The sequence below is a fragment of the Cardiocondyla obscurior genome, linkage group LG12 (genome assembly GCF_019399895.1).
Source record: "Cardiocondyla obscurior isolate alpha-2009 linkage group LG12, Cobs3.1, whole genome shotgun sequence".
In the NCBI taxonomy this organism is placed as follows: domain Eukaryota; kingdom Metazoa; phylum Arthropoda; class Insecta; order Hymenoptera; family Formicidae; genus Cardiocondyla; species Cardiocondyla obscurior.
In genome coordinates, this window is record NC_091875.1 from 1,870,552 (window position 1) to 1,895,944 (window position 25,393).

The 25,393-nt window shown below is 48.3% G+C and overlaps 1 protein-coding gene across 9 annotated transcripts in view; it reads left to right on the top strand.

The window, feature by feature from the left end:
• Gluclalpha (glycine receptor alpha 1) overlaps positions 1–25,393 on the top strand; it is a 62,255-nt gene that overhangs the window by 31,476 nt on the left and 5,386 nt on the right. For 3 of the 9 annotated variants that reach the window (XM_070664885.1, XM_070664891.1, XM_070664886.1), the window contains exons 4-11: positions 8,004–8,071; positions 22,272–22,341; positions 22,824–22,977; positions 23,349–23,431; positions 23,551–23,685; positions 23,769–23,921; positions 24,347–24,627; positions 24,959–25,326. In XM_070664885.1, the coding sequence (XP_070520986.1) occupies positions 8,004–8,071; positions 22,272–22,341; positions 22,824–22,977; positions 23,349–23,431; positions 23,551–23,685; positions 23,769–23,921; positions 24,347–24,627; positions 24,959–25,192 (1,178 nt within the window). In that variant the 3' untranslated portion in view covers positions 25,193–25,326. Of the gene's footprint in view, positions 1–385; positions 2,641–8,003; positions 8,072–15,790; positions 15,859–22,271; positions 22,342–22,823; positions 22,978–23,348; positions 23,432–23,550; positions 23,686–23,768; positions 23,922–24,346; positions 24,628–24,958; positions 25,327–25,393 lie in introns of those variants that run through there. The other 6 variants (XM_070664893.1, XM_070664892.1, XM_070664890.1 and 3 more) reach the window with 6 other exon arrangements.

The following is a 25,393-nucleotide window of genomic DNA, read 5'->3' on the forward strand; positions in this document are numbered from 1 at the left end:
GAAGATAATGCACTCTTGGCTCGCTTCATGAAAATTAAACTGGGCAAACAAAAGACGCGCGGGCGGAAAAATGTTGCTATTAAACGCCAGTTGCCGTTTTGAGATAGGATCTAGCTCCTGGGACGAGCACAATGGCGGGTCGCCGCATTAGAGGGAACATTACGCTATCCGCATACCTATATCCTTTGTGGCCGCGAATTAACTGTATCTTACGCGCGACTCCCCTCTTCCGTCAGTAAAACGGGCCGCAAGTCTCGGGCTTGAATGCTAACTACCGTATGCGGCGGTAACGAGCGTAAGTGACTTGAAGAAGATTCATAACTGGAGTACGGGGGGCGGGGAAAGGAGGGAAATAGCGCCGGTAGAACTGCGAGCGGAATTTTGTTGTCGAATTATGAACCGCCGGATAATTAATCACGCCAGTCTGTCACACGATTAAGGCTCGCCCGCGGGGCGGCCGCGGAGGTGAAGGTGGAATTCGTCTTTTCAATCACGGCCCGGTATAAAGCCGGTCTAGATACGCCAATCACGCGCGCGCAAATGCACGAAACGGACGAAATGTCAAGGAAGCAGCCGAATATTGTCGTGTACAAATGAAATTTTGCATCGGGGTTAAAGTAATGAATGAAGATTGAATATCGTTCTTAACGAGCGCACCGAGGGCTCGCGCCGGCCCACGGTGATGGATGAAAAACTTTTACATAAAGTCCTGTTGGAAGTTTATTTGTAACACACGTTATTTGTCAATTAACTTCGTCGGAGAGCGCGCGCGGAATTGGAGGCGCTAATTAGCGCTAAATTAAATCGGATCCTCTAAGCGGATCCTTTTATTTCCACCGCTCGATTTTCTCACGGCATATTTCACGGGCATCGAGTTAACGCCTCTCACTCCCGGCACGTGGAGAACGATAAGGTAGGGCTCGGGGTGGCCTTAGATTAAACGAAAGGGCGGGATAAGGAAGGCGCGCGAGAATGAAACGCGGCAAACATTAACCGAATAAAAAATCAGATCGATCGAGAAGCGATGGCAGCGCGTATGTACATATTTACACACGTTCCTGTTTGCATTACGGCTCGATCGTTGTTCAGCGATCGAAGGTTAAAACGGCGAAGGGTGAGATAGAGAGAGAGAGAGAGCTTGGGTCGTCTGTTGGAACAGGTGTTAACACACATAACGGAAAGAGATTCGCGTGGATGCGATATCGAGAGTAAGAGGATGAGAAAGGGTAGGGATGGGTGACGGGGAGACAAACGTACACGCAGCATCGATTTGGCCGGAGTCCCTGGCTCGCGATCGGCATGCCGTCCGACGCAGTTATGGGATTTATCCGCGGCCGGATTTGGCAGGCCGCGACCGGATTTCGCGCTGGACATCCGCCACGTGGACCCGACAGAGGTGACGGCGCTAACTACGAAATATCGCCGGTATTAGGCGAGAGGACATCAGCCTGCGTGTAATTAAATCGAACGCGCGCGCACGCGCTCAATTCCACTCGTCTCGCGATCTTTCGCTCCCTACGGACGACGGGCACTTCGCGAAACGCACACGTAACGCCTCGCACGCAGGATTATCTCACGCGAGCAGGTATATGCGCATACATATGATCGCACCGCGACAAAAGATTCACCCGACAGGCATCCCGCGGAGTTTCTCCATCTCTTACACGCCACATAGTCGCTGGACTGCACGCGCTTCGAGCGCATTGAACGACCACCGTGGAGTACTAATTAGCCCGGCACGTAAATGGTAGACGACACCCCGCGTGTAGGTACCGCACGGGCTTACTTACTAATTTGCGCACCGCACTTTTCTCGTCGAGTCGTCGTACGGGTCTCGGAGCAGCGACCATTGTCGCGAGATGTATGCCGTGAGATACGCGAATCGATTCAAATACTGTTCTAGATTAAAGTCCGCACGCGAGAGCCGTGCTCAGGTATGTAATTCACGCGAGTCACGATTCCGCAATTTGTTACCGTGTCATAATTAGGTGGCGACAGGAAAAGGGACTTTCGCACAATTTTCCTCGACGACGGCGAGCTTTTTTCCGCCGCGGGAAGAAAAGGCGGGAGGGGAAAGGGAATTTCATTCCGGAACAGTTTCTTTCCAGCGGTTTTTACAAATCGCCGTGCCTCCGCGGCAATCTTCTTCCATGACTTCGCGGGTTTTTCCGTGCCTCGAATTCTTGAGGTGTCACTCGAAAAACGTGACCCCCGTGCTAATCTCCCTACAGCCGGTCCTCGAGGAAAATAGGAAACGGGGCGCGTCCATCGAACGGTCATCCCTCGGTTTTGACCGGAACCGCGTGACTCGAAATCACAATCGGAGCCCGGCGACATAACTGATTCGAAGGCTGGCTCACTCTCGATCATTCCGCACCTGTCCTTCGTAGAGTCTTGAATCGCATCGAGACTCGGTGGAAACCGCTTAAGTAATAGCCGACAAACGTCGATAAAAAAAAAAATAAAAAAAAAAGAAAAAAATAAGATAATGTCGGGACACATTCCAGTAGAGTATGTAAGCCACCAGAAATGCTGACTGACTAAAAGGGAGCTGTATTGTTTTTGCCCTTAGATGGGCCGGCCATTGTCCGGGTAAACCTGTTTGTGCGAAGCATTGCGACAATTAGTGACATCAAGATGGTAAGTATATATACAAACGCTAGTAACACAGTAAAACCAAAGCCTTTTGAAACCGCAACTGGCCGCAACTCGCCGTTTCTTCTCTTGCCGACGCGATTGAGCCCCCTTTCTTTATTTGTCTCTGTCACTTTGCAAAAACGCAGTAGGCGCAAACGTAGGTTTAGGCGGTCTTGATCGCGAGGTCAGAGAGCGTGCTAGTGCGTGCGTGTGAGAAAGAAGGCGCCGAGGGCGAGAGAAAATCCCGGAGTGCAGCTACTGGACGGCGGCAACGAGAGCCCGATACTCGCTCGAGACCAGGCAGGCCGGCAAAAGCGGTAGCAACAACACACGCAACAAAAGTAGAGTGCAGCAACGTAGCAGAGTGCCGGTCAGCAGCAGCATCTTGTCCCACCTCCCCTCGTCCAACGCTCTTTTGCCACCCTCAGCCCACCCCGAGTCCTCTACCCTCGCCTCACCTCGTTTCGCCTCGCCTCGCCTCGTTGCTAGCCGCCACCGTTAGCAACCTCTTCGCGAAGGAACACCACATCCACACGGACCGACCACCGCTACCACCACCATCGTCACCTACCTTTGACCAAAGCGCCCGAGAAACCTCACCCCAGAAACTCTAGCACTCTATAGCATAGACGCAGGCATGTGGCATTCCAGCTTATATACATTTTGCGTATGTTAGTTACGTCACGTCGGACGGACGGACCATCGGGGAGCGAGGAGTGGCCGAAAGAGCGGCACTCGAAATTGGGTTTGCCAGGGGTGCGGGCGGGGAGAGTCGGGGGTACGATTACGCTTCGGACCTTGTGGACCATCGGTCGTATTCACTACAGGTCGATAGCTATTATTTTCCCCTGTTTTTTCCTTTTTTTTTTTTTTTTTTTCTCTTTATTTTTATCTTTCTGCGGTCGCTCGTAACAGCCGGTTGACCGCGTTGATCTTTAATCGCACCGCGCGCGCGCGCGGCTCAATCTGAGTAACGCCACCGAGAGCAGTCCCGTCCCAAAAGTAATTTTATTTCTCTCCCTCGTTACCGCGGGGCGGGGCGAGCTGTACCGAGTTCCGAGGGTGAACGTGGAGGCTGAGATAGCGCGTCTCCCCCCACGAAGATCTCTCCGAGATGAGAAAGAGAAAATGGAAAGAAGCACGCTGAGTTCGAGATGTCTTCGGACGTTTGTCGGACTCCTACGCTGCTCGGGGAAACTCCACGCAATGCTCGCAGTGGGACGCTCAACGCGATTTCACGAAGGGACGATCGGCCGGCCCGTTGTACCTTGACGAGAGAGAGAGAGAGAGAGAGTGAGAATGCAGAGCGAAACTTGTGTTTCACAATAGGTAACGAGATTACACGTACCACCGCGGCCGCTCAGGCCGCGCGGAAATTCACGTCGAGAAGTTACAGCGGAGTGCGTTCCGGCACTACCGTTTACTGCGAAGCGAACGTGCTAGATTCGCCGTCAGGAAGGCCTTTTCGTGTTCGACCTCTTCTGTAAAAGCACGCTGCGAGCGGCGCTCGTCAGATCAAAGAGCGATTTCAAACCAAGGGATCGATCGGTCTCTAGTACTGTACAAGGCATGCCGCTTGATTTTCATTTTTTTTTACGGCGCCCGCGGGGAGTAAGGGCGTTTAATCCAACGCGAATATCTCCAAAAATAGCCGCGAGTGCATTGATAAACTCGATATCGGAGGTAGGGAAATAAATTTTCAACTCTGTCCCGTGCTGCGTGTCAAATCGTCCGATTGCGCCTTTCCCCCCCTCCCCCCTCGTCTTATGATAACTCGCGAGCGCTTCCCGCACATGACGTAAATAATTAAATTTCATACGTCAACGTTGCTCTTTGTAGCGACAAGCCGTGTGCTCCCGTTTATTTCCTGCACAAAGGGGCACGTTGCTTACAGTCGAAGTACGAGCGACTCGGTCTACTTCATGCCAATTGCCTTTCGACAAGGGAGGAATTTATCACCAAAACTTGGGGACGCTTAAATTCTACCCCGGATCCCGAAACCTCGATTTCTCAGCGTCGAACACGAGTATTGATACCCGCTTGGTACTTTCGCGAGTGACAACCGAACGAAACTTTCCGCAATAATGAAAGTAACAGAAACGTCTCGCGAGAATTTCGTCGCGACTTAAAAATTAATATATTACAGGAAAGAAAAAAAAAAAAAAGAAAAGAAAAACGCTTGTCGTACATTTTATTACAATTTATTGCAGTTACATTTTTACAGAGTTATCGAGTTATAAACAATTTGTGCATGCGCAGGTGACAAATACTTATTCTCTTGCGTATTTTGAATGAATCAATGTCTCCTTGGGAATAAACAGAAATAAATTGATAAATCGTTTAAAAATACTTTAGTAAAGATAAAAAAAATACATATATTTGTTATGTGCGAAGGGTTCGTTTATAATTCTGCAAAATTCCAAAAATAGTTCTTCTCTAGAACGCGAACGGTTATTTAAAGCAGGCACTCTTGCTTCGCGCGCGGGGTTGATTTCGAGTGTCAGGCCGCCTTGAACTTGAAGCGTTCCGGAAAGAAGGGCTCGGGTATTCGTAACGTTTCCTGCTTTGCGCGTGGCGAGATTGGGGATTTTAAAACTGGGTCGAGGCGCTGTCGACTACAACGACGACGACGACGACGATGACGAGGACGACGACGACGGCGGCGAGTACTGCGTGTCCGACGTCTTGTCCTGGTTCATGTAGGGCGGAATGGTACGCAAACACTCTGTATGGCTCAGGACGATACGGCTGGCTCGTTCATGCTGCTACGGACGGTAGAGGTAGATGACGGCAATGACGACGCGACGAGAAAACGCATCCACCGGCCGTACGATGCTGACGCCGACATTCGCCGACGTTTAAACGCGGTTAAACCACTGATAATGACGACGACACCGCCGCGAGCTGCTAATCGCTCTTCCGATAGCTGTCGATTGCCCGTCGGCTGTTTCGCTGACGGCCTGCGGGGTCGGATTGGACCAAGACGCGATCCAATCTTGACGAAATTAGTCGGGTCGATACGGGGAGGCGTGCGGATTAAAATTAGAAGGACAGTCGACTTCATAATATCTTCGTTGCCGTGAATAATTTTCACATTTGACACAGACACGTATGTCGAATGAGAGCATTTCGAAATACGATACGGGCGATATGAATAACCCGCGGAGGACGCGCTATATTCGCGGAATAATTTATACATAACATATAACGGTACGAGACGTTTTTTTTTTTTTTTTCTGTAAAAATTAGCGATCGATTGAACGTTCCTCAAACTTTTTCGCGTCTGGTGCGTGAGAGAAAAATAAAGGAATCTCCGTGTGCAATCAAGCGTGTGTTTTCCGCGCGATGTCGATGTTTCAACAGCGTCAATTTCTAATATTGCGAAACGTCGCGTAACTTGATCGGCGATTGACGCGCGAAGGCAGGCATTCAACATCTCGCAGCTGACGTGTCGTATGCGGTGGTACACGAGAAGATTCGCCGAGGGGATTTCGAGCGCGCCTCCGGGGCGCGTTTCGCGCGTGTCACGGCTAGCGTTTTTTTGTGCGTGAACGTTCAAAGGGCGGGTCGTCCCGCTTTGACACTAATCGGACCGTGATGGCGACACAGAAATTTTCGTTCGATAATATCGCGGCGGGAGCTGCGACAAGGGAGGGCGGCACTCGAGGTTTTCTGCCGCGCCGAGCAAAGAAATCTCTCCCGTGGACCCAGCCCCCTTTTCCATTTTTACTCGCGTCTGCGGCGTACGTCAATTTTTTTTTCCACCCCCCTCTTTCCTCCTCCATCCACTTCGAGGCTCTTGTTTCGCGTACAAAAGGTAGACGACGATCGAAACGCCGTTCGAGCGAACCAAGTTTTCTGCCGTCCCCTGCGGCGTGAATATTTCCATCGGATCGCCTCTTGCCGATTTCGTTTCGCGCTCTCCGTGTTTGTTGCGATTTTTCCACTTTGGGGGTTAATCTCGAGCCGGGCAAAAGTCGAGCGGAACCTCCATTCCCGCGAGTGCATTCGCTCCGGAACCACGTGCCTCGTCAGTTTTTTTTCCCTCCCCTCGGTTTGCTCGCGAGACCGGCTTGAATTCGAACACCGCTGCGGGGCACTTTGTCGGCGAACGGTGTCGGGGCAGTTGTCATCGATTTTTCATCGTGTTTCCGCTTATCCGATCTTTCCTATTTCAGCCCGCTCGATTGTGTGCCGGCGTGCACAATTTATTTAGCTTCCGCCGATCCGTATCTGGCGACTCGCGTCCCGTGTCGTCTATCGATTATCCTCGACGGCTATTACCTTCGGGAACACGCGCGAGTATTCCGTGCGAGCAAACAGGCGAAGGGGGGCGACCGCGAGGAAATTCGTTTCGCGGTATCGCGCGACCGATATTCCGCGCGGGGTTCCACGGAATGACGCTCGCGTCCCCCGTGTGCATTATTCCCCCGGGTCGCGATTTCGCGACGAAGCCGTCGCCGAGAAATCCGGGTCGATACGAGGTAAAACCGATAACGACGCAGAAACAGAGAGGGATCACCTTACCTTTATGGACCCGATCGCAATTCCGTGACATTTCCAACGATAAACGCGAACGATTCGATTATGCGTATAAATTAAGTTTATCATATTTATCGATAGGAATATTACAAAATTATCGTTGGCACCAAAAACAAGTATATTTTTGTCCTACGATCAGTAAGACCCGCCCCTTCGACTTTTATTAGACGTGAACTCTTTCGTACGAATGCGAATCGCCAAGCACGATTCGATCCTGAATGAATAAATTATAAGCGACACGCTTCTAACGAGAATTATACATTTTTGTGTCACGTCAGGGACATTAAAAAAAAAAAGGAAGAAAGAAAAAAAAAAAAAGAAAACGATTATAAAACGTGGAACGCTTGCTGAAACAGTGTTTCACGCTTAGGGTGAAGTTTACTGCCGCATTTTAAGATCACGGTTAAACGTTTTCCCTGTATCGAGGCGGCGTTACGTTTTAATGATGATAAACGCGCCGGGGCGCCCGTCGGGGCGTTAAATCCGAATCCGATTCGTTCGAAAGCGCGGCGCAGGAGCTAGGAGACGGCGGATAGATCCGATAGAACGGGACGAACGACGCTGGAAGACCGCCGGGCAGATAAACGAGACTGCCGGCGCGAAGCCGGCGGATCCTTAAAATGTCGAAACAGATATAAGATGTCCCGAATAAGTAAGGTACATTAAGCACATCTCTCACAACTCATCGTCCATCGCAAGGCGGTTTCAGAGGCGGGGGATCTAAGAGCATCACCATACCACACACACGCACACATCTCTACCTCGATGTATCTGACTGCTGCACAGCGATTGATTAATTTTGTTTGTTCTGTTTGCCATGTTAGATGGGCCCGCGGTTGTCCGCGTCAACATATTTGTTCGAAGTATCTCAAAAATAGATGACGTTACTATGGTAAGTTGAAAAAAAAAAAAAAAAATTTAAACAACAAAAAAAAAAATAAAAAGTAATACCAGAAAAAAATATATTTAAAAAAAAACGCAGAATGCAAACGCCCCGTGATATTCACAGACACACACACGTGCCTCTTTTTATCTTTATACTGTACACGAGTGGAACAAGCATACGATTGTCTGATGCTGGGTGTTTCGTGCCGCAAGTCAGCGCATATTACCCAAAGGGAGGCTGTGTAGCTATACGTCGACGTAACGCACGGCGACGCGCGCTTGTCAGACGCGCTCCGAATCTCGGCCACGCGCGTCGAATGCCGCGTGCGCTGCGGAGGTGTATAACGATCACGTCACGATACCAGATCACGATATACACGGGGGGTATCCCATCGATACCGGTCGACAGCCCGGATGACGCACTCGAAATTTGTTCTCTCTTTTTTTTTTTTCTTCTTCTTTCCGCGGCGACTCGCGCGCGGAGAACCCGCTGGACTTGTTTTACTTAGAAATAGACATGCAAATGTAACGACGCGACATGTTATAAATAGCTGATGTAATTCGAGATCAAGGCGACAAAATCTGCCAGAGCTCAATCGTGGAGATTTCGTTCAGGGATAAATTCACGCCCGTCGCAGGAATGTCCTCCAACACTGATGGGAGATGCCCTGTGCTCACACATACATACGCATACACAGTTGATTTACTTGTTATCATTAAGTCGCTATCTAGTATCCTTCTAATGCCCTTTTTGATCTCACGATGTATAGACGACACATTTTTCAATCTACTTCTTTGTGTCTCTCTTCTCCTCCTCGTGCTAAGCAACAGAACTCCCGTTGCGTATCTTGAGGCCCGCTCTCGTGGCTCTTTTGTATCTCTACCTACCGTTCTCTACGTTAAGCAAGTATCTATTCTGTATGTCTATGAATGAGTTCAGACTTACGAATAGCACGACGCGCTCTTTGCCGACCGCTCGATATCAAACCGACCGCAATAAACGTATTAATCTGAAACCTAATTCTGTTTTAATTGTGTAACAATCCGAGATAAAAATTCATATATTAATGCAATTAATAATTACACATAGATGATTAACGTTCTCAATTAAAGAACGCTCCATTTTTTCTTTGCGCGTATTATGCAAATCGCTATAATAATATTTACTCTTACTCGCCGAGCCACGTTCGAAATGAGAAATGTGAGATAAACGACGCGAAGATCGCGAAATAAAAGACGCGAATCGCGACGATCAAGCAGCTACGTATACAATTGTGTCGAAATGAGATAACAGCAAAAATAATCCATAAATTTCCATTTTAATGCTCTCCGGAAACTTAATTATCCTCGGGAATTGTATTTCCATATATTAAATTATTCTGAGGGAAATCTGTGTTTCCGAGCGCAATCTCATTCCAGCGGCGATCTCGAGACGCGGCACCGACTGTCTTCCTCGCGATTTTTCTTGTCCACTTAGCGTCGTGCTGCGCGTAATTATGAGATTCCATTAGAGTATATAGTGTCGCTCTCATCCGCTGTTGTGTGGTAGATGATTTGATGGAATTTCATCTCTTTTTGACTTGTTTCGATTATGTTTACCCGCGTTGAGTTTTTTTTTTTTTTTAATGCCAAGACACACACACACGTACATACACACGTACATGCTGCCTCGCAAAATACAGCAGACACGTATATCTCACACGTCCACACACGTCGGTCTTTTTCTCTTTTCTCTCTTTCTCTCTTTATCTCTCTCTTATTCTCTCTTTCTTTCTTTCATTTTCTCCCTTTCTCATTTGATATTCCTCATTGACTTGCACACGTTTCCTCGTCTCTTCCTCTTCTTTGTTTACATTATAATGGCACACGTTGACCACTTTATTTATTAGATATACGTACGTACATACTTACACGCGCAATGTAATACTGTGTGTCATATGATAGAAGACACCTGCCTACACATGTGTACATATATTATCAGATGTATCGTTGACTTATTCTTTACTTCTTTACTGCACCGTGGCGACAACACACTCGCTAAGGCATTCTCGTGCTGCTACATCTCTGCGGTAGTGTGCAACCCCTTTTTTATCTCATCTTCTTGGTAATGACCTATTCTTTTATTTTTTTTCCCCCCTCTCCCCTGATTGCCAACAGAAGACAGTAATCGTACCAGTGCGCCATGCCAGTTAAGCTCATCTCTGTGAAAATTAAACGCGTGCGACGCCCCGAGGAACAACGGTCTCAGGGAGAGAAAGAAAAGGATCGTAATCGCCGCGAGTATGACTCGAAAAGCGGACGAGTCCACGGTGTAATCGACGGCGCGTATACCAGCCGGCCGATGCGACTTAATTGTGGGGATAAGTTATTTTTACAGCCGCGCTGCGACGAGAGATTTACATTCGCGGCACGTATCATTTCTCACCGGCGAGAGGAGCTCTCGAGCCGAGTACATACGTGCGGGCTGCTGTCCGCTATTTATCAGAGAGCGAGGCGCTGGGTCGGAGGGCCACGGAAAACCCCTTTTCATCGAGGGAGACGTGAGACTCGGGGATGAAAAGTCGGAATAACGATTGGAAATTACATCCGCGATTGGTCACGCAGCGGATTTTTTTTTTTTTTTGTTTTTGTCTCTGGGCTGACTCCTGGCGTACGCCACGACGGATATACGTGGCACTCGCGGAAACGAGAACGCCAGTCTGGCCGGTGTATACTTTTAGAACAATGAGGAATGCGACGCACATTTGGCAAATACGCGTTTATTTAGCAGAAAATAGCTCGGGGAGGGTTAACGCGTCCTTCAGCGAGAAGCGCGGCGACGATGGCGGGCGCATTGTGTGCCGCCGCGACACCGCCGGGATTAACCGCGAATTGCCCGACGACGTCGTCGCGGAGGCGGCGTAATTAGACAGACCTGGTACCAATTAATTATACACGCGGGGCTGGCGACGGCGGTGCGAAAGGCGACTTTGTCGTCGCAGGTCCTCACGTTATGGAGGCTCCAATTTCCAGCCCGCGTTTTCCTCCCTCTTGGTGCCGTTAGCCGCGCTCGTTTACTGATCGATCCCCGTGATTAACCCACCGCCGCCGTTCCGCGGTGCCTCCGTTCAAACATTCACGCGTTAAGTGCGAGAAAAGATGATGACATTTAAGAATTTATCGGCACGCGGGACGAGAGGTCGCCGCGCGAGCGAGCAAGCGGCACGTTCCGGCGTACGTGCGCCCGTAATTTATTTAGCAGCCGATACGCCCGCGCGTGCATTATTGAGGCAGGCATCCTCCGCCGGTTCAATTTTCTAAAATACACATGCCATAATGGCGATGCATATACATGTATATATTTATTTATTGTTGGAAAATTTACGCGCGACGGCGGTATAACGTTATATAAGAATTCAATTACGGCGATACGCAATATAACGATGGACGACGATGACATTTTTCGGGGGAGAAGGAGGGGGAGGGGTTTAAAATTAGCAGCTTTTAAAGCGCGCGCACACGCGCCGCCGTCAACGTGTTATACGCGACACGTGGCTGCTTTTCTTTGCCGAAGTGGTGTTGGGTTAATCGCGCCGGATCTCTAATCCGTATCTCCTTAAGCGTCGTATGCCCGTCTCTTTATCAGTGGCACTCGGATGTTGTCGCTCTTGAAAGTCTCTTTATTGGCGCCGATATCCTTACCACTTGTCGCGCAGAATAGATATTAGGTGACATGATAAAGAGGACACGGGAGATAAAAGAAGGCGAAGGAAGACGGTATAGAGAGGGAGAGAGAAAGAGGACTTTGATTGAGGAATAAAAAGTTTCTGAATTTAAAAAAAAAAAAAAAAAAATAAAAGAAGAAGAAGAAGAAGAGCCAGTTTTATAAAATACGCGTATGAAATATATAAATTTTATTTGCACACATGCGCGCATGTGTAATATAATATGATCGTAAGAACTAATTTAATTACGGCATGAAAGGGTGCCGTGCATTCGTTATTAGGATATCGTTTCAGCGATTGCTATAAATATTTGCGTATTTATTTTTGCACCCCGGCTCTAATTGGCTCTTATCTCCTTGTTGTAAGGAAATTGCATAGAACTTTGCGATATTATCGTAGCCGGCGATAACATAGTTATTCTTGGAAGCTTATTACATCCAGTTTGACTGCATTTAATTGTTTACAAGCGCGAGAGCGGATTAAGTTAATCCTTTAATATGACTTCAAAGTGGCGCGCTGCGTCTCCTCCCTTTATGTTGATTTCCTCCATGCTATATAAATTGCAATTTATGTTTCAGAGCGTGTACTCGCACGAAAGAAATATATCGGGGGATACCTAGCTTCTCGCGTCATTATCCCGAGGTAAAGGCGGGAAGTGATAATTCGCGTCCCGTGTCGCGCTCGCGAACTTGTTCGGGGACGATCGTTCGCCGGCGATTCACAAATTGTCGGCACGGTTGTCCAGTAAGCCTCACTGGGGCGGCAATATCCGAGGCTCGCTTATTAGATTACGAGAGTTTAATGCAACTGCAATGCGCCGATTAGCGACACAAAACACTTCCCGATTTGCTGGCGCTTAATAAAGCCGGGTCAGAAACGCGTTCTGGTTTTCAGGCGAAGAGTAGGGAATTTACCGTCGCAATTAAGTACGAGGATCTTTGTTCATAAGTTCCTGAAATATATCTCTCTTCTTTTTCTCCCTCCCCTCCCCCACGTTTTTTTTTTTTCCTTTTCTTTCGCGTGATAAGGAAAAATATATGTACCATGCCTCGAGCTGAAACTCGCGAGCTCACGTCGCCGCGAGAATTTTATCTCGGCGCGAATCCCGTGAGGTTGTCACGCTCTTCTGAAGTAAACGTTAATGAGTAAGATCGACGGTCGGCGACTTTTTCAACTTGGCTGGCTCGTTAAAACCAGACGCCGCTTCACCAGCCGGCGTTTAGCAAACGCTGGCGGAGCGAAAAGAATTGCATTTCAGGGGTTGTCAAAGATTTAACGGACATTCCGTTAAATCGATACGTTCCTTCTTTCATAATAGGTACGTCCACCTTTTCTGCGGAACGTGACGTATACACTAACGTCTCCACCTACGCCAGAACTCGCGATTATTTTGTATTCTTTTTCCCCGACTTTTCAATTATCGAGCTTTTTTTTTTCCACCTCCTCCCTTTTCGCTATCGGGCGCTCGAAACACCTTGAATTAAAGCGCGTTTATTCGTTTTCTAATTTTCGAGCAGACGCGCAAAATTCGCGACTTTCATCGAAAACATCAACTATCTTCCGCAAATAACAAGTGAGCAATTTAAATGATTAAGTATTTGATCTGCAAAAAAAAAAAAGTAATTAAATTATTTAGTGACCGCGAGACTTAAGAAACGCGAAGTATAATATATGTATGCATTTTTATAGCAACGCGAGGCAAACAGCGTGAAAATATAATCCGTATATCACGTTTTTATGTACGGTGCAAAAACCGAGGAGGAAAAAAAACGAAAACTCCTGTTAATACCTTCGTCTGCTCCTCCGCGATATCGATTAAATCATTTCCTCCGATCGAGTCCGATGAAATATTGCCGCATGTAATTACCATTGCATTACTCGTATCTCTCGCGCTGTCGGGCCGCGCGGAGGGAGGGAGGAAAGAAAAAAAAAAAAAAGGATATTTTATTAAGTCACGAATAACGACTCGCATTAAGATTATAATGCGACCGCGATCGAGCTGGAAGGTTTCTATTCCAAGTGAAGCGGCGTCGGGCGCGCGTAATCGAGAAAGAAATCGGAATTTATGATCCGCGCCTTGCGCCGACCTGCGGCTTCTCTCGCGTCCGCGGGAACGAGGACAATTACGAGCCATGGCAATGGGATTCTAGGATCCTTTCCCAGGTGCTTCCGGTACACCCATGCCGCGCAACCGCGCCGAAGAAGGACGACGACGTCGGCGAAGGCGGCGTACACGTCGCGCGTCCGAGAGCAGCGTCCACGGGAGAAGCGAAAGATGCGAAGTCGCGACAATCAGGCCCCACTTGTGTCGAAGGTCGAGCCGGGTGGCGTCACCCGGTCGGCCCTATTACGGAGGGCGGGGACAAGCGTGTCGAAGGGCGCGTAACGGGGCCACGGCGGCGATTCTTCGATTCTGTCCGAGAGCCCCGCAGTGGGGCGCATCTCTTTCTCCAGTACTCCGAGTGTCCTCGCAGCATCCGTGGCGTGTAGAATCCTCTCTAGAATGTCGCCTTACGTGCCTCGGATACGTCTATTTTCACATCATTATCAGCTCTGTTCTGCTTCTCTTTCTCTATCTCTCTTTTTCTCTCTTATTCTCTTTCTCTCTCTTTTTCATTGGCCTCTTTTTATTTTTTTTTTATTTTTTTTTTTTTATGTCATGTCGCCTCATACTTGTACCCGCGTATCTCGAACGGAACGACGTTGCCCCGACTCTTGTAGCTTCTTTTAAAATTCAGCCAGCCGGTGTCTATCGCCTGTCGTACGCCGAGATTACACGTAAAGCGACAGCTGAGACGTTCTACATTCGGCGGTGTGCCACGCGTAGGCACGCTCGACACATACGCACATCGATTTTTGCTTCTTACCTGTATTCTTATGGGATTATTTACACTCGGCGAAGCGCACGGATCAATAATCGCTTGCCTTTAGCGCCGGGATGCCGCGCTGGGCGGCGAGGAACGCTTCTGCAGGAGGTTCGCAAGGGCGAAAGGACACTGTCATCCACAGATCGATCTTACCATCCATGTTAGCTCGCAAGATTAGTTCTTCTCTCGTTTCCTCTCTCGCGGTGAGATACGCCGTCGTGATTCGCGCGAGAAAACCGCTAATCGCGGTGATACGCACGTGGCTCGCTAAAAAAAACGCAGTTCGCCCCCATCGCATCACCCCCATGCCATTTAAATGTCGTAAACGCGCGTCGCGTTTATTTAAATTTTTCATATCGATCTCGCGACATATCTGCGTACGATCCAAGCTCATCTTCGAACTCTCTTACGCTTTTTTATACGACGTATAAGAAGTGCACCGCGACGAGAATCACGGCCTGTGCCTCGCGGCAAGATTGACGGAAGTGGTCCTGGTCTCGTTCCCCATCCAAAGGAAGTGTTTGAAAATTGATCAAGTGTCATCCGTAAAAAAAAAAAAAAAGAAAAAGAAAAAAAGAAAAGAAAATTAAGCGCCGGCGAACAAGCGCGCGCCGCAAGATTGGCGCTTTATCGAGGAATTTTACTCGGTCGTAACGATTTTCCGAAAGCACACACATATCGCGCGGCTTATGCCGAGCCCGTATAACGTGATTTTATCGCGAGGCACAGGAATACGGTGGCGATAACGCTCCGTCGTTTCGTCCACTCGCTCGGACGCGTATCGCACGATCGGAGAACCGCGAGATCGACATCCACGTATTTATCGGCGATCCGATTGACGCGTGCGTTCGAAAGTATCGGTTCTCAGCTTCATCTTATCACCGCTCCCTCTGCCCGCTTTCCTTTCTCCGCTCATTCATCAGTGATCCACCCACCACACCACAAACTGTGTTATCCCGGTAAAATTAAATAAAAGCGAATTAACAAAGCGTTAAAAAAAAAAAAAGAAAAGAAAAAAAAAATATGAAAAGAAAGATAAAATAAAATAAATGAATAAAAAAAGAAAGAAAGATTTAAGAAAGCCAGCAATCCTCGGTTCACGGCGACCGATTTAATTAATCGATTTCTTTTGTTCTGTTCCGGTCGACGTGTTAGATGGCCCGACAAATGTGAAGGTCAACATCTTTCTCCGCTCTATCAGCAAAATAGATGATTATAATATGGTGAGTGCAATATACAAGTAATCATCAACAAGGCCTACAGTCTGTATATCCTCACATATTGTGTACAACTATATTGAAACGTCACGTGTATATGATGCCGTAAGATTTGCACTTCTCTGTACTTGTATCTGTATTACGTGTATATGTATACGTATATATGCATATATATTACGAGTCTCGTCCCGGGCGCGTGACACCTCTGCACACGTACATACGTATATATTTATATACATATACAAATATATATATGTATATATATATTTATATATGCATCTCGTGCGTCGCGCCGACAGTGGATGTGTGACCAAGAAGCACTCGTTGATTTTTCTCGATGTCGTTGACTGTCATGTTACGTCTATATACATACATACATAATGTACAGGGCGTCCCGGTGTCACCGTGCCGTCGACCGGGGCGCGGAGTTCTCCGGCGATTCGAGAGTCGGTCCTTCCTCGTGAGGAAATAAAGGAGAAGCGCGTGTCCGAGACGCGAGCCTTCGGCTCGCTGCCCGCCGCAGCGACGGAAAGCTCATATTAAATGACAAAAAAATTTTCGAACTCGCAGAGTACTCGGATTATTTTTTTAATGAAGGAGAAACTGGGTGGGGCTTATTCGCCGAGGAAAAATCGACTTCAGATCGGCCAGGGAACCCCGCCGGACGGAAGCGGGCACGGTGAAGCCGTCGCGTCCACGATGTACGATCGGTAGTTTTGTCTGTTGCTACATACTGATCGTACGAGCCGTTCGATTGACTGTACGTTGCAACCACGTCTTGTGCCTTGTTGGAACCTTTGCTATAGAAATTGACCGGCGTGTGCCCGCGAGAGGCACAATCGCAGGCACGAGCATTGAAAATGCGTTCCGAGACACGTTGCAGGGCCTCAGGTTTGCTCGCCGAACAGACGAGAGATAGCAAGCTCGATACTACACCACGCACATTACGCACATCCACACACGCACTCGTGTCTCTGCCTCGTTGAAGTGCAAACCTTCGCACCTGGAGGGTTCGTCGGACAAAATTGATCTCGACTATTCTCGGCGTAGTGATTTTTTTGCCACGACTGGTTTCTTATATTTGGAAGCTTAGATTCTCCGAAGATCCAAATGCAAGATGCAAGGCGTAAAAGTTATATAGGCGGCTCACTGATCAATCCCGTTTGATGAAGCCAATGTTAAAAGGACCTAAGCGCGGACTATTCGGAGTTGCACGACGGGACGAGAAAACAACATCGCGAGACTGGCATTTTCACGACTTCCGCGAGTCGTAACCTTCTTTAGGTCCATATCCCGCGGTCGCGATTGGCAGTAAAAGTGAGTACGGACGATAAACTTGAGATTTCCCTCGCGTGTGACTCAGCGCGACGCATAAGAGTCCTTTGCACGTCGTTACTCCGCTCGGCGTCTGCATCTTAAATTCCTCCCGCGATTTGACAATTGATTTTTCTATCCGCACCGAACTCGCCGGGATAATTGGCATTTCGTTTCGACGAAACAGAGACTCGTTACGCTTTACACGCCAGCTCACGGAAAGAAAAAAAAAAAAAAAAAAAGAAAAGAAAGAAACTCAATAATAATAAAACAAAATGATAATTGTTCACAAATCCCTCCTCTCCACTTCGGACATCATGATCATTGAGCCTGAACCATTGGGAGATAAGTATCATCGGCAAGCCGCGGCACGCACGGAAGACGTTGCGTCGGGAGAAGTCGGTCGGTTCAATTTTAGGCCCTGCAAGACAAACTCTCCGCCCTTTCTGTCGTCACTCTTCGTCTTCTTCTGCTTCACTGTCTCTCTTTCTCTCTCTATCTGTCTTACCTTCTTCTCTCTGTCTTCTTTATTTCTTTCATTCTGTATCACATTCTCATAACTAACGGGCACGTTCGGCATCGCTTATCCCCGACAAGTATTTGTCGACTGAATGAGCACACCGCTGCGCTTGAGGAACGAGTCTTGATGAAACACCGGGCACGGGGGAAAAAAGTTCGCGTGGGAATGATGCGGGTGTTGAGGCTTTCATTGCGAGCGTATATCGGAGACGGCGAGGCGCGGGGGAAAAGAAGCGCGTCGAAGGGAGGAAGAACCATCGTTACCCGTTCTCCGTAAAAAAAAAAGGGAAAAAAAAAATGCAGAGGTAGCCACCCTGCCGGTCAGGCGAGACAAAATTGAACACGTGAGGGCTGCTCATCGGCCAAGCATACGGAAGTACGGACGAATCGCCGAGTCAGCAAATCCCGCCAGTTGTTGGTCCCGAAATCCCGCGGAGCCCTCTGTGACAAAGTCGAAATTAAACGGTAGAAAAAAAAAAAAAAAGCCCTCCCACGATGAGATTCGAGCAAATTACCGGGGCAAATTCGCGCGGAGACGTGACGTGAAAAACCTTCGACTTCAATTGAATTTTCTCTCCGGGCCGACTCTTCTTATCGCCGCCCGGTGTGATAATGCGTCATGCCGCACGGCCCTTCTGCGACTCATTTGTCACCGATGAGCGTCACGGGCGTCGAGTTAATTATACAATTGCGTTTCGCCGTAATGAAAAAGGGGTGAAGTAAACCTGAGCGGCGAGTGATAAATGTCACGGCGCCTCGCGCCGCGGATGCGATGCGCGTTAAAGGGAGGTAAAAGTCGCGGAGGCGATAACGGCGTCCGCGGTCCACAGAGGGTTTCGCGTTTGCTTTCGCGACACATCCCACTATCCCATTGCCATCAGGATTATTGCCGGGACAGACGGCGGCGAAGTGTGCGATATATATTTTCTTACTCGCGAAAACGCTTCGCAGGGGGGAAAACCGAGAGAGAGACTCGACTCGACTCCGACCAATTAGCCTTTCGTCGCCTCTCGCGATAATCGAGTTGCGCCTCCCAACCCGTGTAGTAAACGCGTCTGTGCACTCCAGACGCGTTTCAAATGTCCCGTGCGATTTCCCAGGGGGTGGATAGCCAGCGGGGGTCGTGGGGTGGGACAGTAACAAATCGCCGTTTCCGCGTTAATTACGAAGGACGCGAAGAAAAAGGAGCGCCCGTTTCGCCCGGGCGGCCGGCTTAACCGGCAAACATATCGTCCTGGCGCCGTAACACGAGAACCTCGCGAGAGGTAGAGAGATAGCGATGACTGTCGTTCGTTAAAGGTAAGAGCCCGGGGGGAGAAAAAAATTACGAGCCAGCTGTTACGCGCGCAACAGCTTCCGGCAGCCCACGGACAATATCGGATGGCCGGCCGTATCTCCGCGCGGCCGGGATAAATTCGAGGGCTGCATTGCGGTTTACCCTGCCCCACACCCCCCACACCCTTTTTTTCTTCCCTGTTATTTTTTTAATATATATATATCTATATATATAGCCATATATATAGAACACTTTGGTGATTTTTTGGATGCTTTGCATTTGTCATTGTGTAGCTATAAAATTGAGATATTTGACTGTGTGCTAGATCTTATATGCAGGATTATGTATGAAGACCCTTTCGACGTTGTTGTCGCTGTGTTACTGGTATATTATTATTTTGCGTTGTCGTCGTAGGTACATTCGGTGATGCGAGAACCTCCGTTCACCCCACGGTGCAACGACGTAACGAGAGCATTGACGCTGAGAGTGCTCAGCAAGCCGCGAGGAGGGATATATTTCCGTGTATGCGAATTCTCGAGCGATCGCACCGTTCGTTCCACGTTTATTCCGTTTTGCCGCGATTCAAGCTGTTGGGTTGGAAGGGTTGGCTTTAGCCGGCTTAGGTCTCTCCACGAAGGCACGCCACCGCAAGAAGCTCTGCGACCACTCGCTCTCGCAGTCTTCACCCTGATCAGGTCGAGCGTGAAGAAAATCTGTCTCCGCTAATTTCTCGCATATCGACGTCGTAGAATTTTCCGCGAGGTGCTCGCATTCGAATGGACAGCTCTAGATATCCGAGACGCTACAAACGCCGCGACACGTAAAAGAAAAAAAAAAAAAAAGAATTTCGTAAAGTCGTTCGCGGACGTAAAATCTCTTTCGTGACGCGCAAAAAAAGGCGGCCGCTTCTTCCACCGTGGGAGATGCGAAAATCGCGAGCGCGCGTCGCAATCGCGGGCTGGTGTTGCGAACGATATCCGTTCCCGGAGAAGGCCTCGTTATCTCGCACGGGAACGATAAGCACCTTGCGGTACAACGCGAGCGCACACGTATTTAGCGTAATCTCTTCTGTGCGAGTGATGTATTACTGGCGAAAAAAAAAAGGGGGAGAAAAAGTTTCTCGAGGGTATAGAGAAAAAAAAGAGTTCGAGAGAAGGGCTATCGGTGAATCCCTGTTTGGCGGCATGTCGCTCAATTTTTCAGAAACTTTCCGCCGATATTAGATGCGTGCGAATACGGCCCTCCCGAGTCGCTGGAAAAAGTTAACGACGGCACAAAGCCCCCACGTGGTATCGGACGAGAGTTAGAAGTGGGAAGAGCGGAGGAGAGCGAGAGGCGCACACGAGTGCGGGCTCTCGCACATACTTTAAAGTGAAAACTAATACCGCAAGCCGACAGGATAAAGAAGTTAGGGGGATAAAAAAAAAAATAGAATAAAAAAAAAAAATAAAAGGGCCGATGGAATGTTTCTCGGGCTAAAGTACACCGTAGAGCGAAAAAACTGAAGCCGCGCGCCGAGCGCGAAGGATAGACGGAACAAATTGGCGGTCGGGCAGGTCGAGGGGGGAAACAAGGAGCAGGATGGGAAGGATGAGAAAAAGGGTTAAACGGGGAATGGAAAACAGTGTATTTTGCGAGGGCACTCCCTTTAACCCCCTTCTGAACTAGGACACACAGGGCACACAGGACTACGCACGCCGCCGCCAGGATCGGTCGCAGGCGAGCTGGGGAACACGAGAGCACCGTGAGCGAAACTGCATGCGTTCTCTTTTACCGCTAAACTGATTGCGCAATAGTGCCCGAGACATTTCTGGCATTTGATCTGATTACATCTGGTAGGTCTCCTCAGTGTTCGCTTTTGCATGGCCCTTGACCCACCCTGCCCTGCCCGCCCGTCTCCCCGATCTCCTTGGCTGCGCCAGTGTTATTCGGAGCATTTGACGACAGATCGGCTATTGATGTCCTGTCGCTGCTTGCACCCGCCCTCGAGTCGCATGATCGCTGCTTCACCACCGCCCCTCTCCCCCTTCGGAAAAGCGTCCCCGGATGCGGAGCGATAACTCAGCCTCCAATCAGGACCTCGCCTTCCCGGGACGCTTTTCCCATCGCGGCGATATAACACCTCCGGCTCTTCTGTTCCATATTTCTCGACACACACATTACCAGGTGATAGATAGTCGTCACGGATTGACACGCGTTGCACGTCGCAACTCAGGTGCAACTCGATAAAATGACGTCCTTCCACCTAGAGATGCCATCAATTCGATTCGTGACGAGTTAACGTATCGACACGCGCGATTACGCCAAGGGAGATTAATACGGTAGATGCGGATCACGAATGTCACCGATCTCGTTAATCTTCGGATTAAGATCGCGCGGTTTCTTTTTGAAATATTGCCCTCGCCTTCGATTAATTTTTCGCTTGATCTTGCGGCAATCTGTTCGTTCGCGTGTGATCCACATTTTGAAAAAATCAAAGTAGGGAAAAGATAAAAAAAAAAAAAACGGAACCGTGTCAATTATCAGAATATTCGACCTCGAGAGAGCGCGCGGTTCTTTAATATAAAATCATAATCAATATCTGTGTATCAACGATCGCGACTATTTTTCCTACTCTCTTTCTTTTTTTTTTTTTTTCCTTTTTTTTTACCGCCGTTGGAATATCGGCGATCACTTTGGCGTCTCGGAGTGACGATAATATCGCAGATCGAGAGAAATTCTCTTTGTTACGAGACGTGCGAATAATCCCTTTTTATAGATACGAGATTTTTATCGGGTATAAATAACAAAGAGGAGGGGAAAAAAGATTACATGATATAATAAAATTCTTTTATACTTTTCCTTTATAGCCTTCTCGGTTTCTTTTATTTTTTATTTTTATTATTATTTTTTTTTTTTTTATTATTAGATCCTCCTTTGCATTGAGATATTATCGCGAATGCCGGAACTCGTTTTCTCAGAATGATAATTGCCGAGTTAAAAAATGCTATCGCAATTATTATTACGACTCTTCGTCAAAGCTGTCGTTTACGTCATATTTATTTCAGAGTTATTTTCCTCATTCCTCTCGAGACTATATTGTCAAGTGCAAAACAAATCCGACATTTCGGATGGATTTACGCTTCCGTTGACCTTCTTTTCTTTTTTTTTTTTTCTTCTTTTCGTTCACGCACGTTCTTTTTTTTACGTTCTCTGCGAGACTTTCTAATTGGAAGGACTATCGTTCACTGAGAGGCGAAGGGAATAATCCGCCACACCACTCGCCGTAACGGCGGCGCCGTTTAATCTCAATTATTCTTCTTCTCTCCAGGAATACTCTGTACAATTAACATTTCGGGAACAATGGTTGGATGAGAGATTACGGTTTAATGACTTCGGAGGTACGTACTGCTCGCAATCACATTTTCCTACTCGCTTTCAGTTCGCACGTTTCCATCGGCATTTCGTCGCGGCAAAAAATGAAAACCGTAATATCGCGGTCATGCAACGCGTGCACGATACCGTTCGGATAAATACGAAGATAATAGTCGGCGAAGGCGGAGTAATGTTCCCTGCAGGTCGAAAGGTCTCCGATCAAAGCTTCCCACTGCCCTGTTTGCGATAAATACCAGGGGGTTCTCCTCGCGCTGTGACATCACGCGAGATTCGCGAAAGTTCAACCGCGCAAAGGGCGCATAATTTTTTTTTATTTTTATTTTTTTTTTATTCCCTCGTAAATGGCGAGTCGTAACATGTAAATTGCCCGACCCCGGCGGTTATGCATATCGTCGTCTATTTTCCGTCTTCGTTTCGCGAACCGTCGTTTGTTGAACGTACGCCAACGTTACCGTGCCCGTTGATTTTTCACCGCTGAACATTGCAGGTCGTCTTAAATATTTAACTCTGACGGAGGCGAACCGCGTCTGGATGCCGGATCTGTTCTTCTCAAACGAAAAGGAGGGCCACTTCCATAACATCATCATGCCCAACGTATACATACGAATCTTCCCGAATGGCTCGGTTCTTTACAGCATACGGTGAGTACTGTGATCCTAGGTGCGACTCAGAGATCTCGATCAGGGAGCGCGATTTTCTCGCAAAGAGCCACCGTGGTCTCTGTCTTTTTCTTCTTCTTTTTTCTTTTTTTTTTTTTTTTAATTTTCCGTAGCAAGGTTCGGCTCGCCGTTATAAAATCGCGCGGTCCGGACGTGCAAAATGAGACGAGCGCATTTTTCGCCCGTCAACCCTCGCGATAATCGAACGTGAGACTCGTCTCGCTAAATGTACTCACAGAAGGTTCTGTGTACCGTGGCCGAGGCTGATCAAACACACGCGTTATATTACGAATTGGGTTCTTACTTCCACCGGCATTGTATAAACCGTCGCTGTTTTTCTTCTCCTGGCGCAGGATATCCTTGACGCTCTCGTGCCCCATGAATTTGAAGCTGTATCCCCTGGATCGGCAAATTTGCTCACTTCGCATGGCCAGCTGTAAGTAGCAAGGCACGGAGGCCCTCCGTCCTCTCTAGCTCAATTAGCAATAAGTGTTTTTCGTACCGGAAGTGGCCGGTCTCTCGTCTAACAATAACCACGCTGGTCTGACCCGATAGACGGATGGACGACGAACGACCTGGTCTTTCTCTGGAAGGAAGGCGATCCCGTTCAGGTGGTGAAGAATTTACATCTGCCCAGGTTCACCCTTGAGAAATTCCTCACGGACTACTGCAACAGCAAGACGAACACCGGTGAGAATCGCGTCGAAAGGGATAAGCCTAAGTAAGCTCGTACAATCTAATGTTATTAACGGTGAAATTAACCGATCAAACAGGCGAGTACAGCTGCTTGAAAGTGGACCTGCTGTTCAAGAGGGAATTCAGTTACTATCTCATCCAAATCTACATTCCGTGCTGCATGCTCGTTATCGTGTCCTGGGTGTCTTTCTGGCTGGATCAGAGCGCCGTGCCCGCACGGGTGTCACTAGGTATGAAATCGCTATCTGACCGCGGTGCGACGTGTCGGGCGCATAATCGATCAGAATTATTATTTTATTCGCTAACGAAGTATCTGGCGCTGATGAGCTCCGCAGTCGCAGCGGCAGCCGATAAATAATTATAACGAGAAAACTGTTCTAAAATTTGTACGCAAGAACTGGTACCGCTCCCGAGGTCTTAACGACGTAACTTATTTTTAAATCCGTCTTGAAATAAAATACGAAGGAGCCGCGCACACCGGGGCGAATCGTTTAAACAGTTAATGTAACATTAATGATCCTATAAAGCAAAAGAAAAAAAAGAAAAAAAAAAAAAATAAAAAAGAAATTTCATTACACGTTTTATTACGCTCGTTAATTGCATTTATCGATTCTCCCTGTTAATTATGAGCGTCTACGAGGTTCTTTTTCCCCAGGCGTTACGACACTGCTGACGATGGCCACGCAGACATCGGGGATAAACGCCTCGCTACCACCGGTTTCCTACACGAAGGCTATTGACGTATGGACGGGGGTGTGCTTGACTTTTGTGTTCGGCGCCCTGCTCGAATTCGCGCTGGTGAACTACGCGTCGCGTAGCGACATGCATAGCGACAACATAAAGAAGCAGTTTTCGACGGGCGAAATAGAGCATTCATCGTCAATCGACCCATCCTCGGAGCTGCTCGAGCCGGATGGATCCGCCAACTTCGCCATGGTCAGTATCCCAGGTCATGACGTTCTCCGAGAGTGCCTTCGGACGCGCGTTTCGATCAGTGTTTCCGAAGATAGACGCTTTTTCGTCTTTTGGAAGCTTTTGAAGAAATTGCACTTCGAAATTTTTCCCCGCGCGCATTGAGAGAGCTCGAAATCTCTCCCGGACGGTTACTTCGAGATAGAACCGAGGACCACGAGTTTAGTTTGTCATTTGGCGAACAGGAGAAAAGGCGAAAATTCTTGCGATTAGAGTTGAGATTCGTTTGGATTAAGGAGCACATGGTCGAGGGGTGCGAGAAATTAATGGGTCAATATCACTCGAATTCTTTCAGAAGCCTCTGGTCCGACACCCGGAGGATTCCATGTCGATGGATAAATTGCAGCAGTGCGAAATACATGTGAAACCACGGAAAAAAAACTGCTGCAGGTCGTGGCTGTCCAAGTTCCCGACGAGGTCCAAGCGCATCGACGTCATTTCACGGATCTTCTTCCCAATCGTATTCGCTTTCTTCAATCTCGCGTACTGGTCCACGTACCTGTTTCGGGAGGAGGAGGGGGACGAGTAAATCATGAAGAGGAGGCGCTCGGATCAACAAGGGAAGTGGCTCGCGGCCATCCTCAGCAACAGTTCCAACAAGCACGACCGCCGCAACAACGTTCGCGTCCTCGCCAACGACAATTGTACCACCATCCCCAAAATCGTCACCACCATCACCACCCTCAGAATCACCATCATCACAATCCCCATCATCATAATCATTTTTATC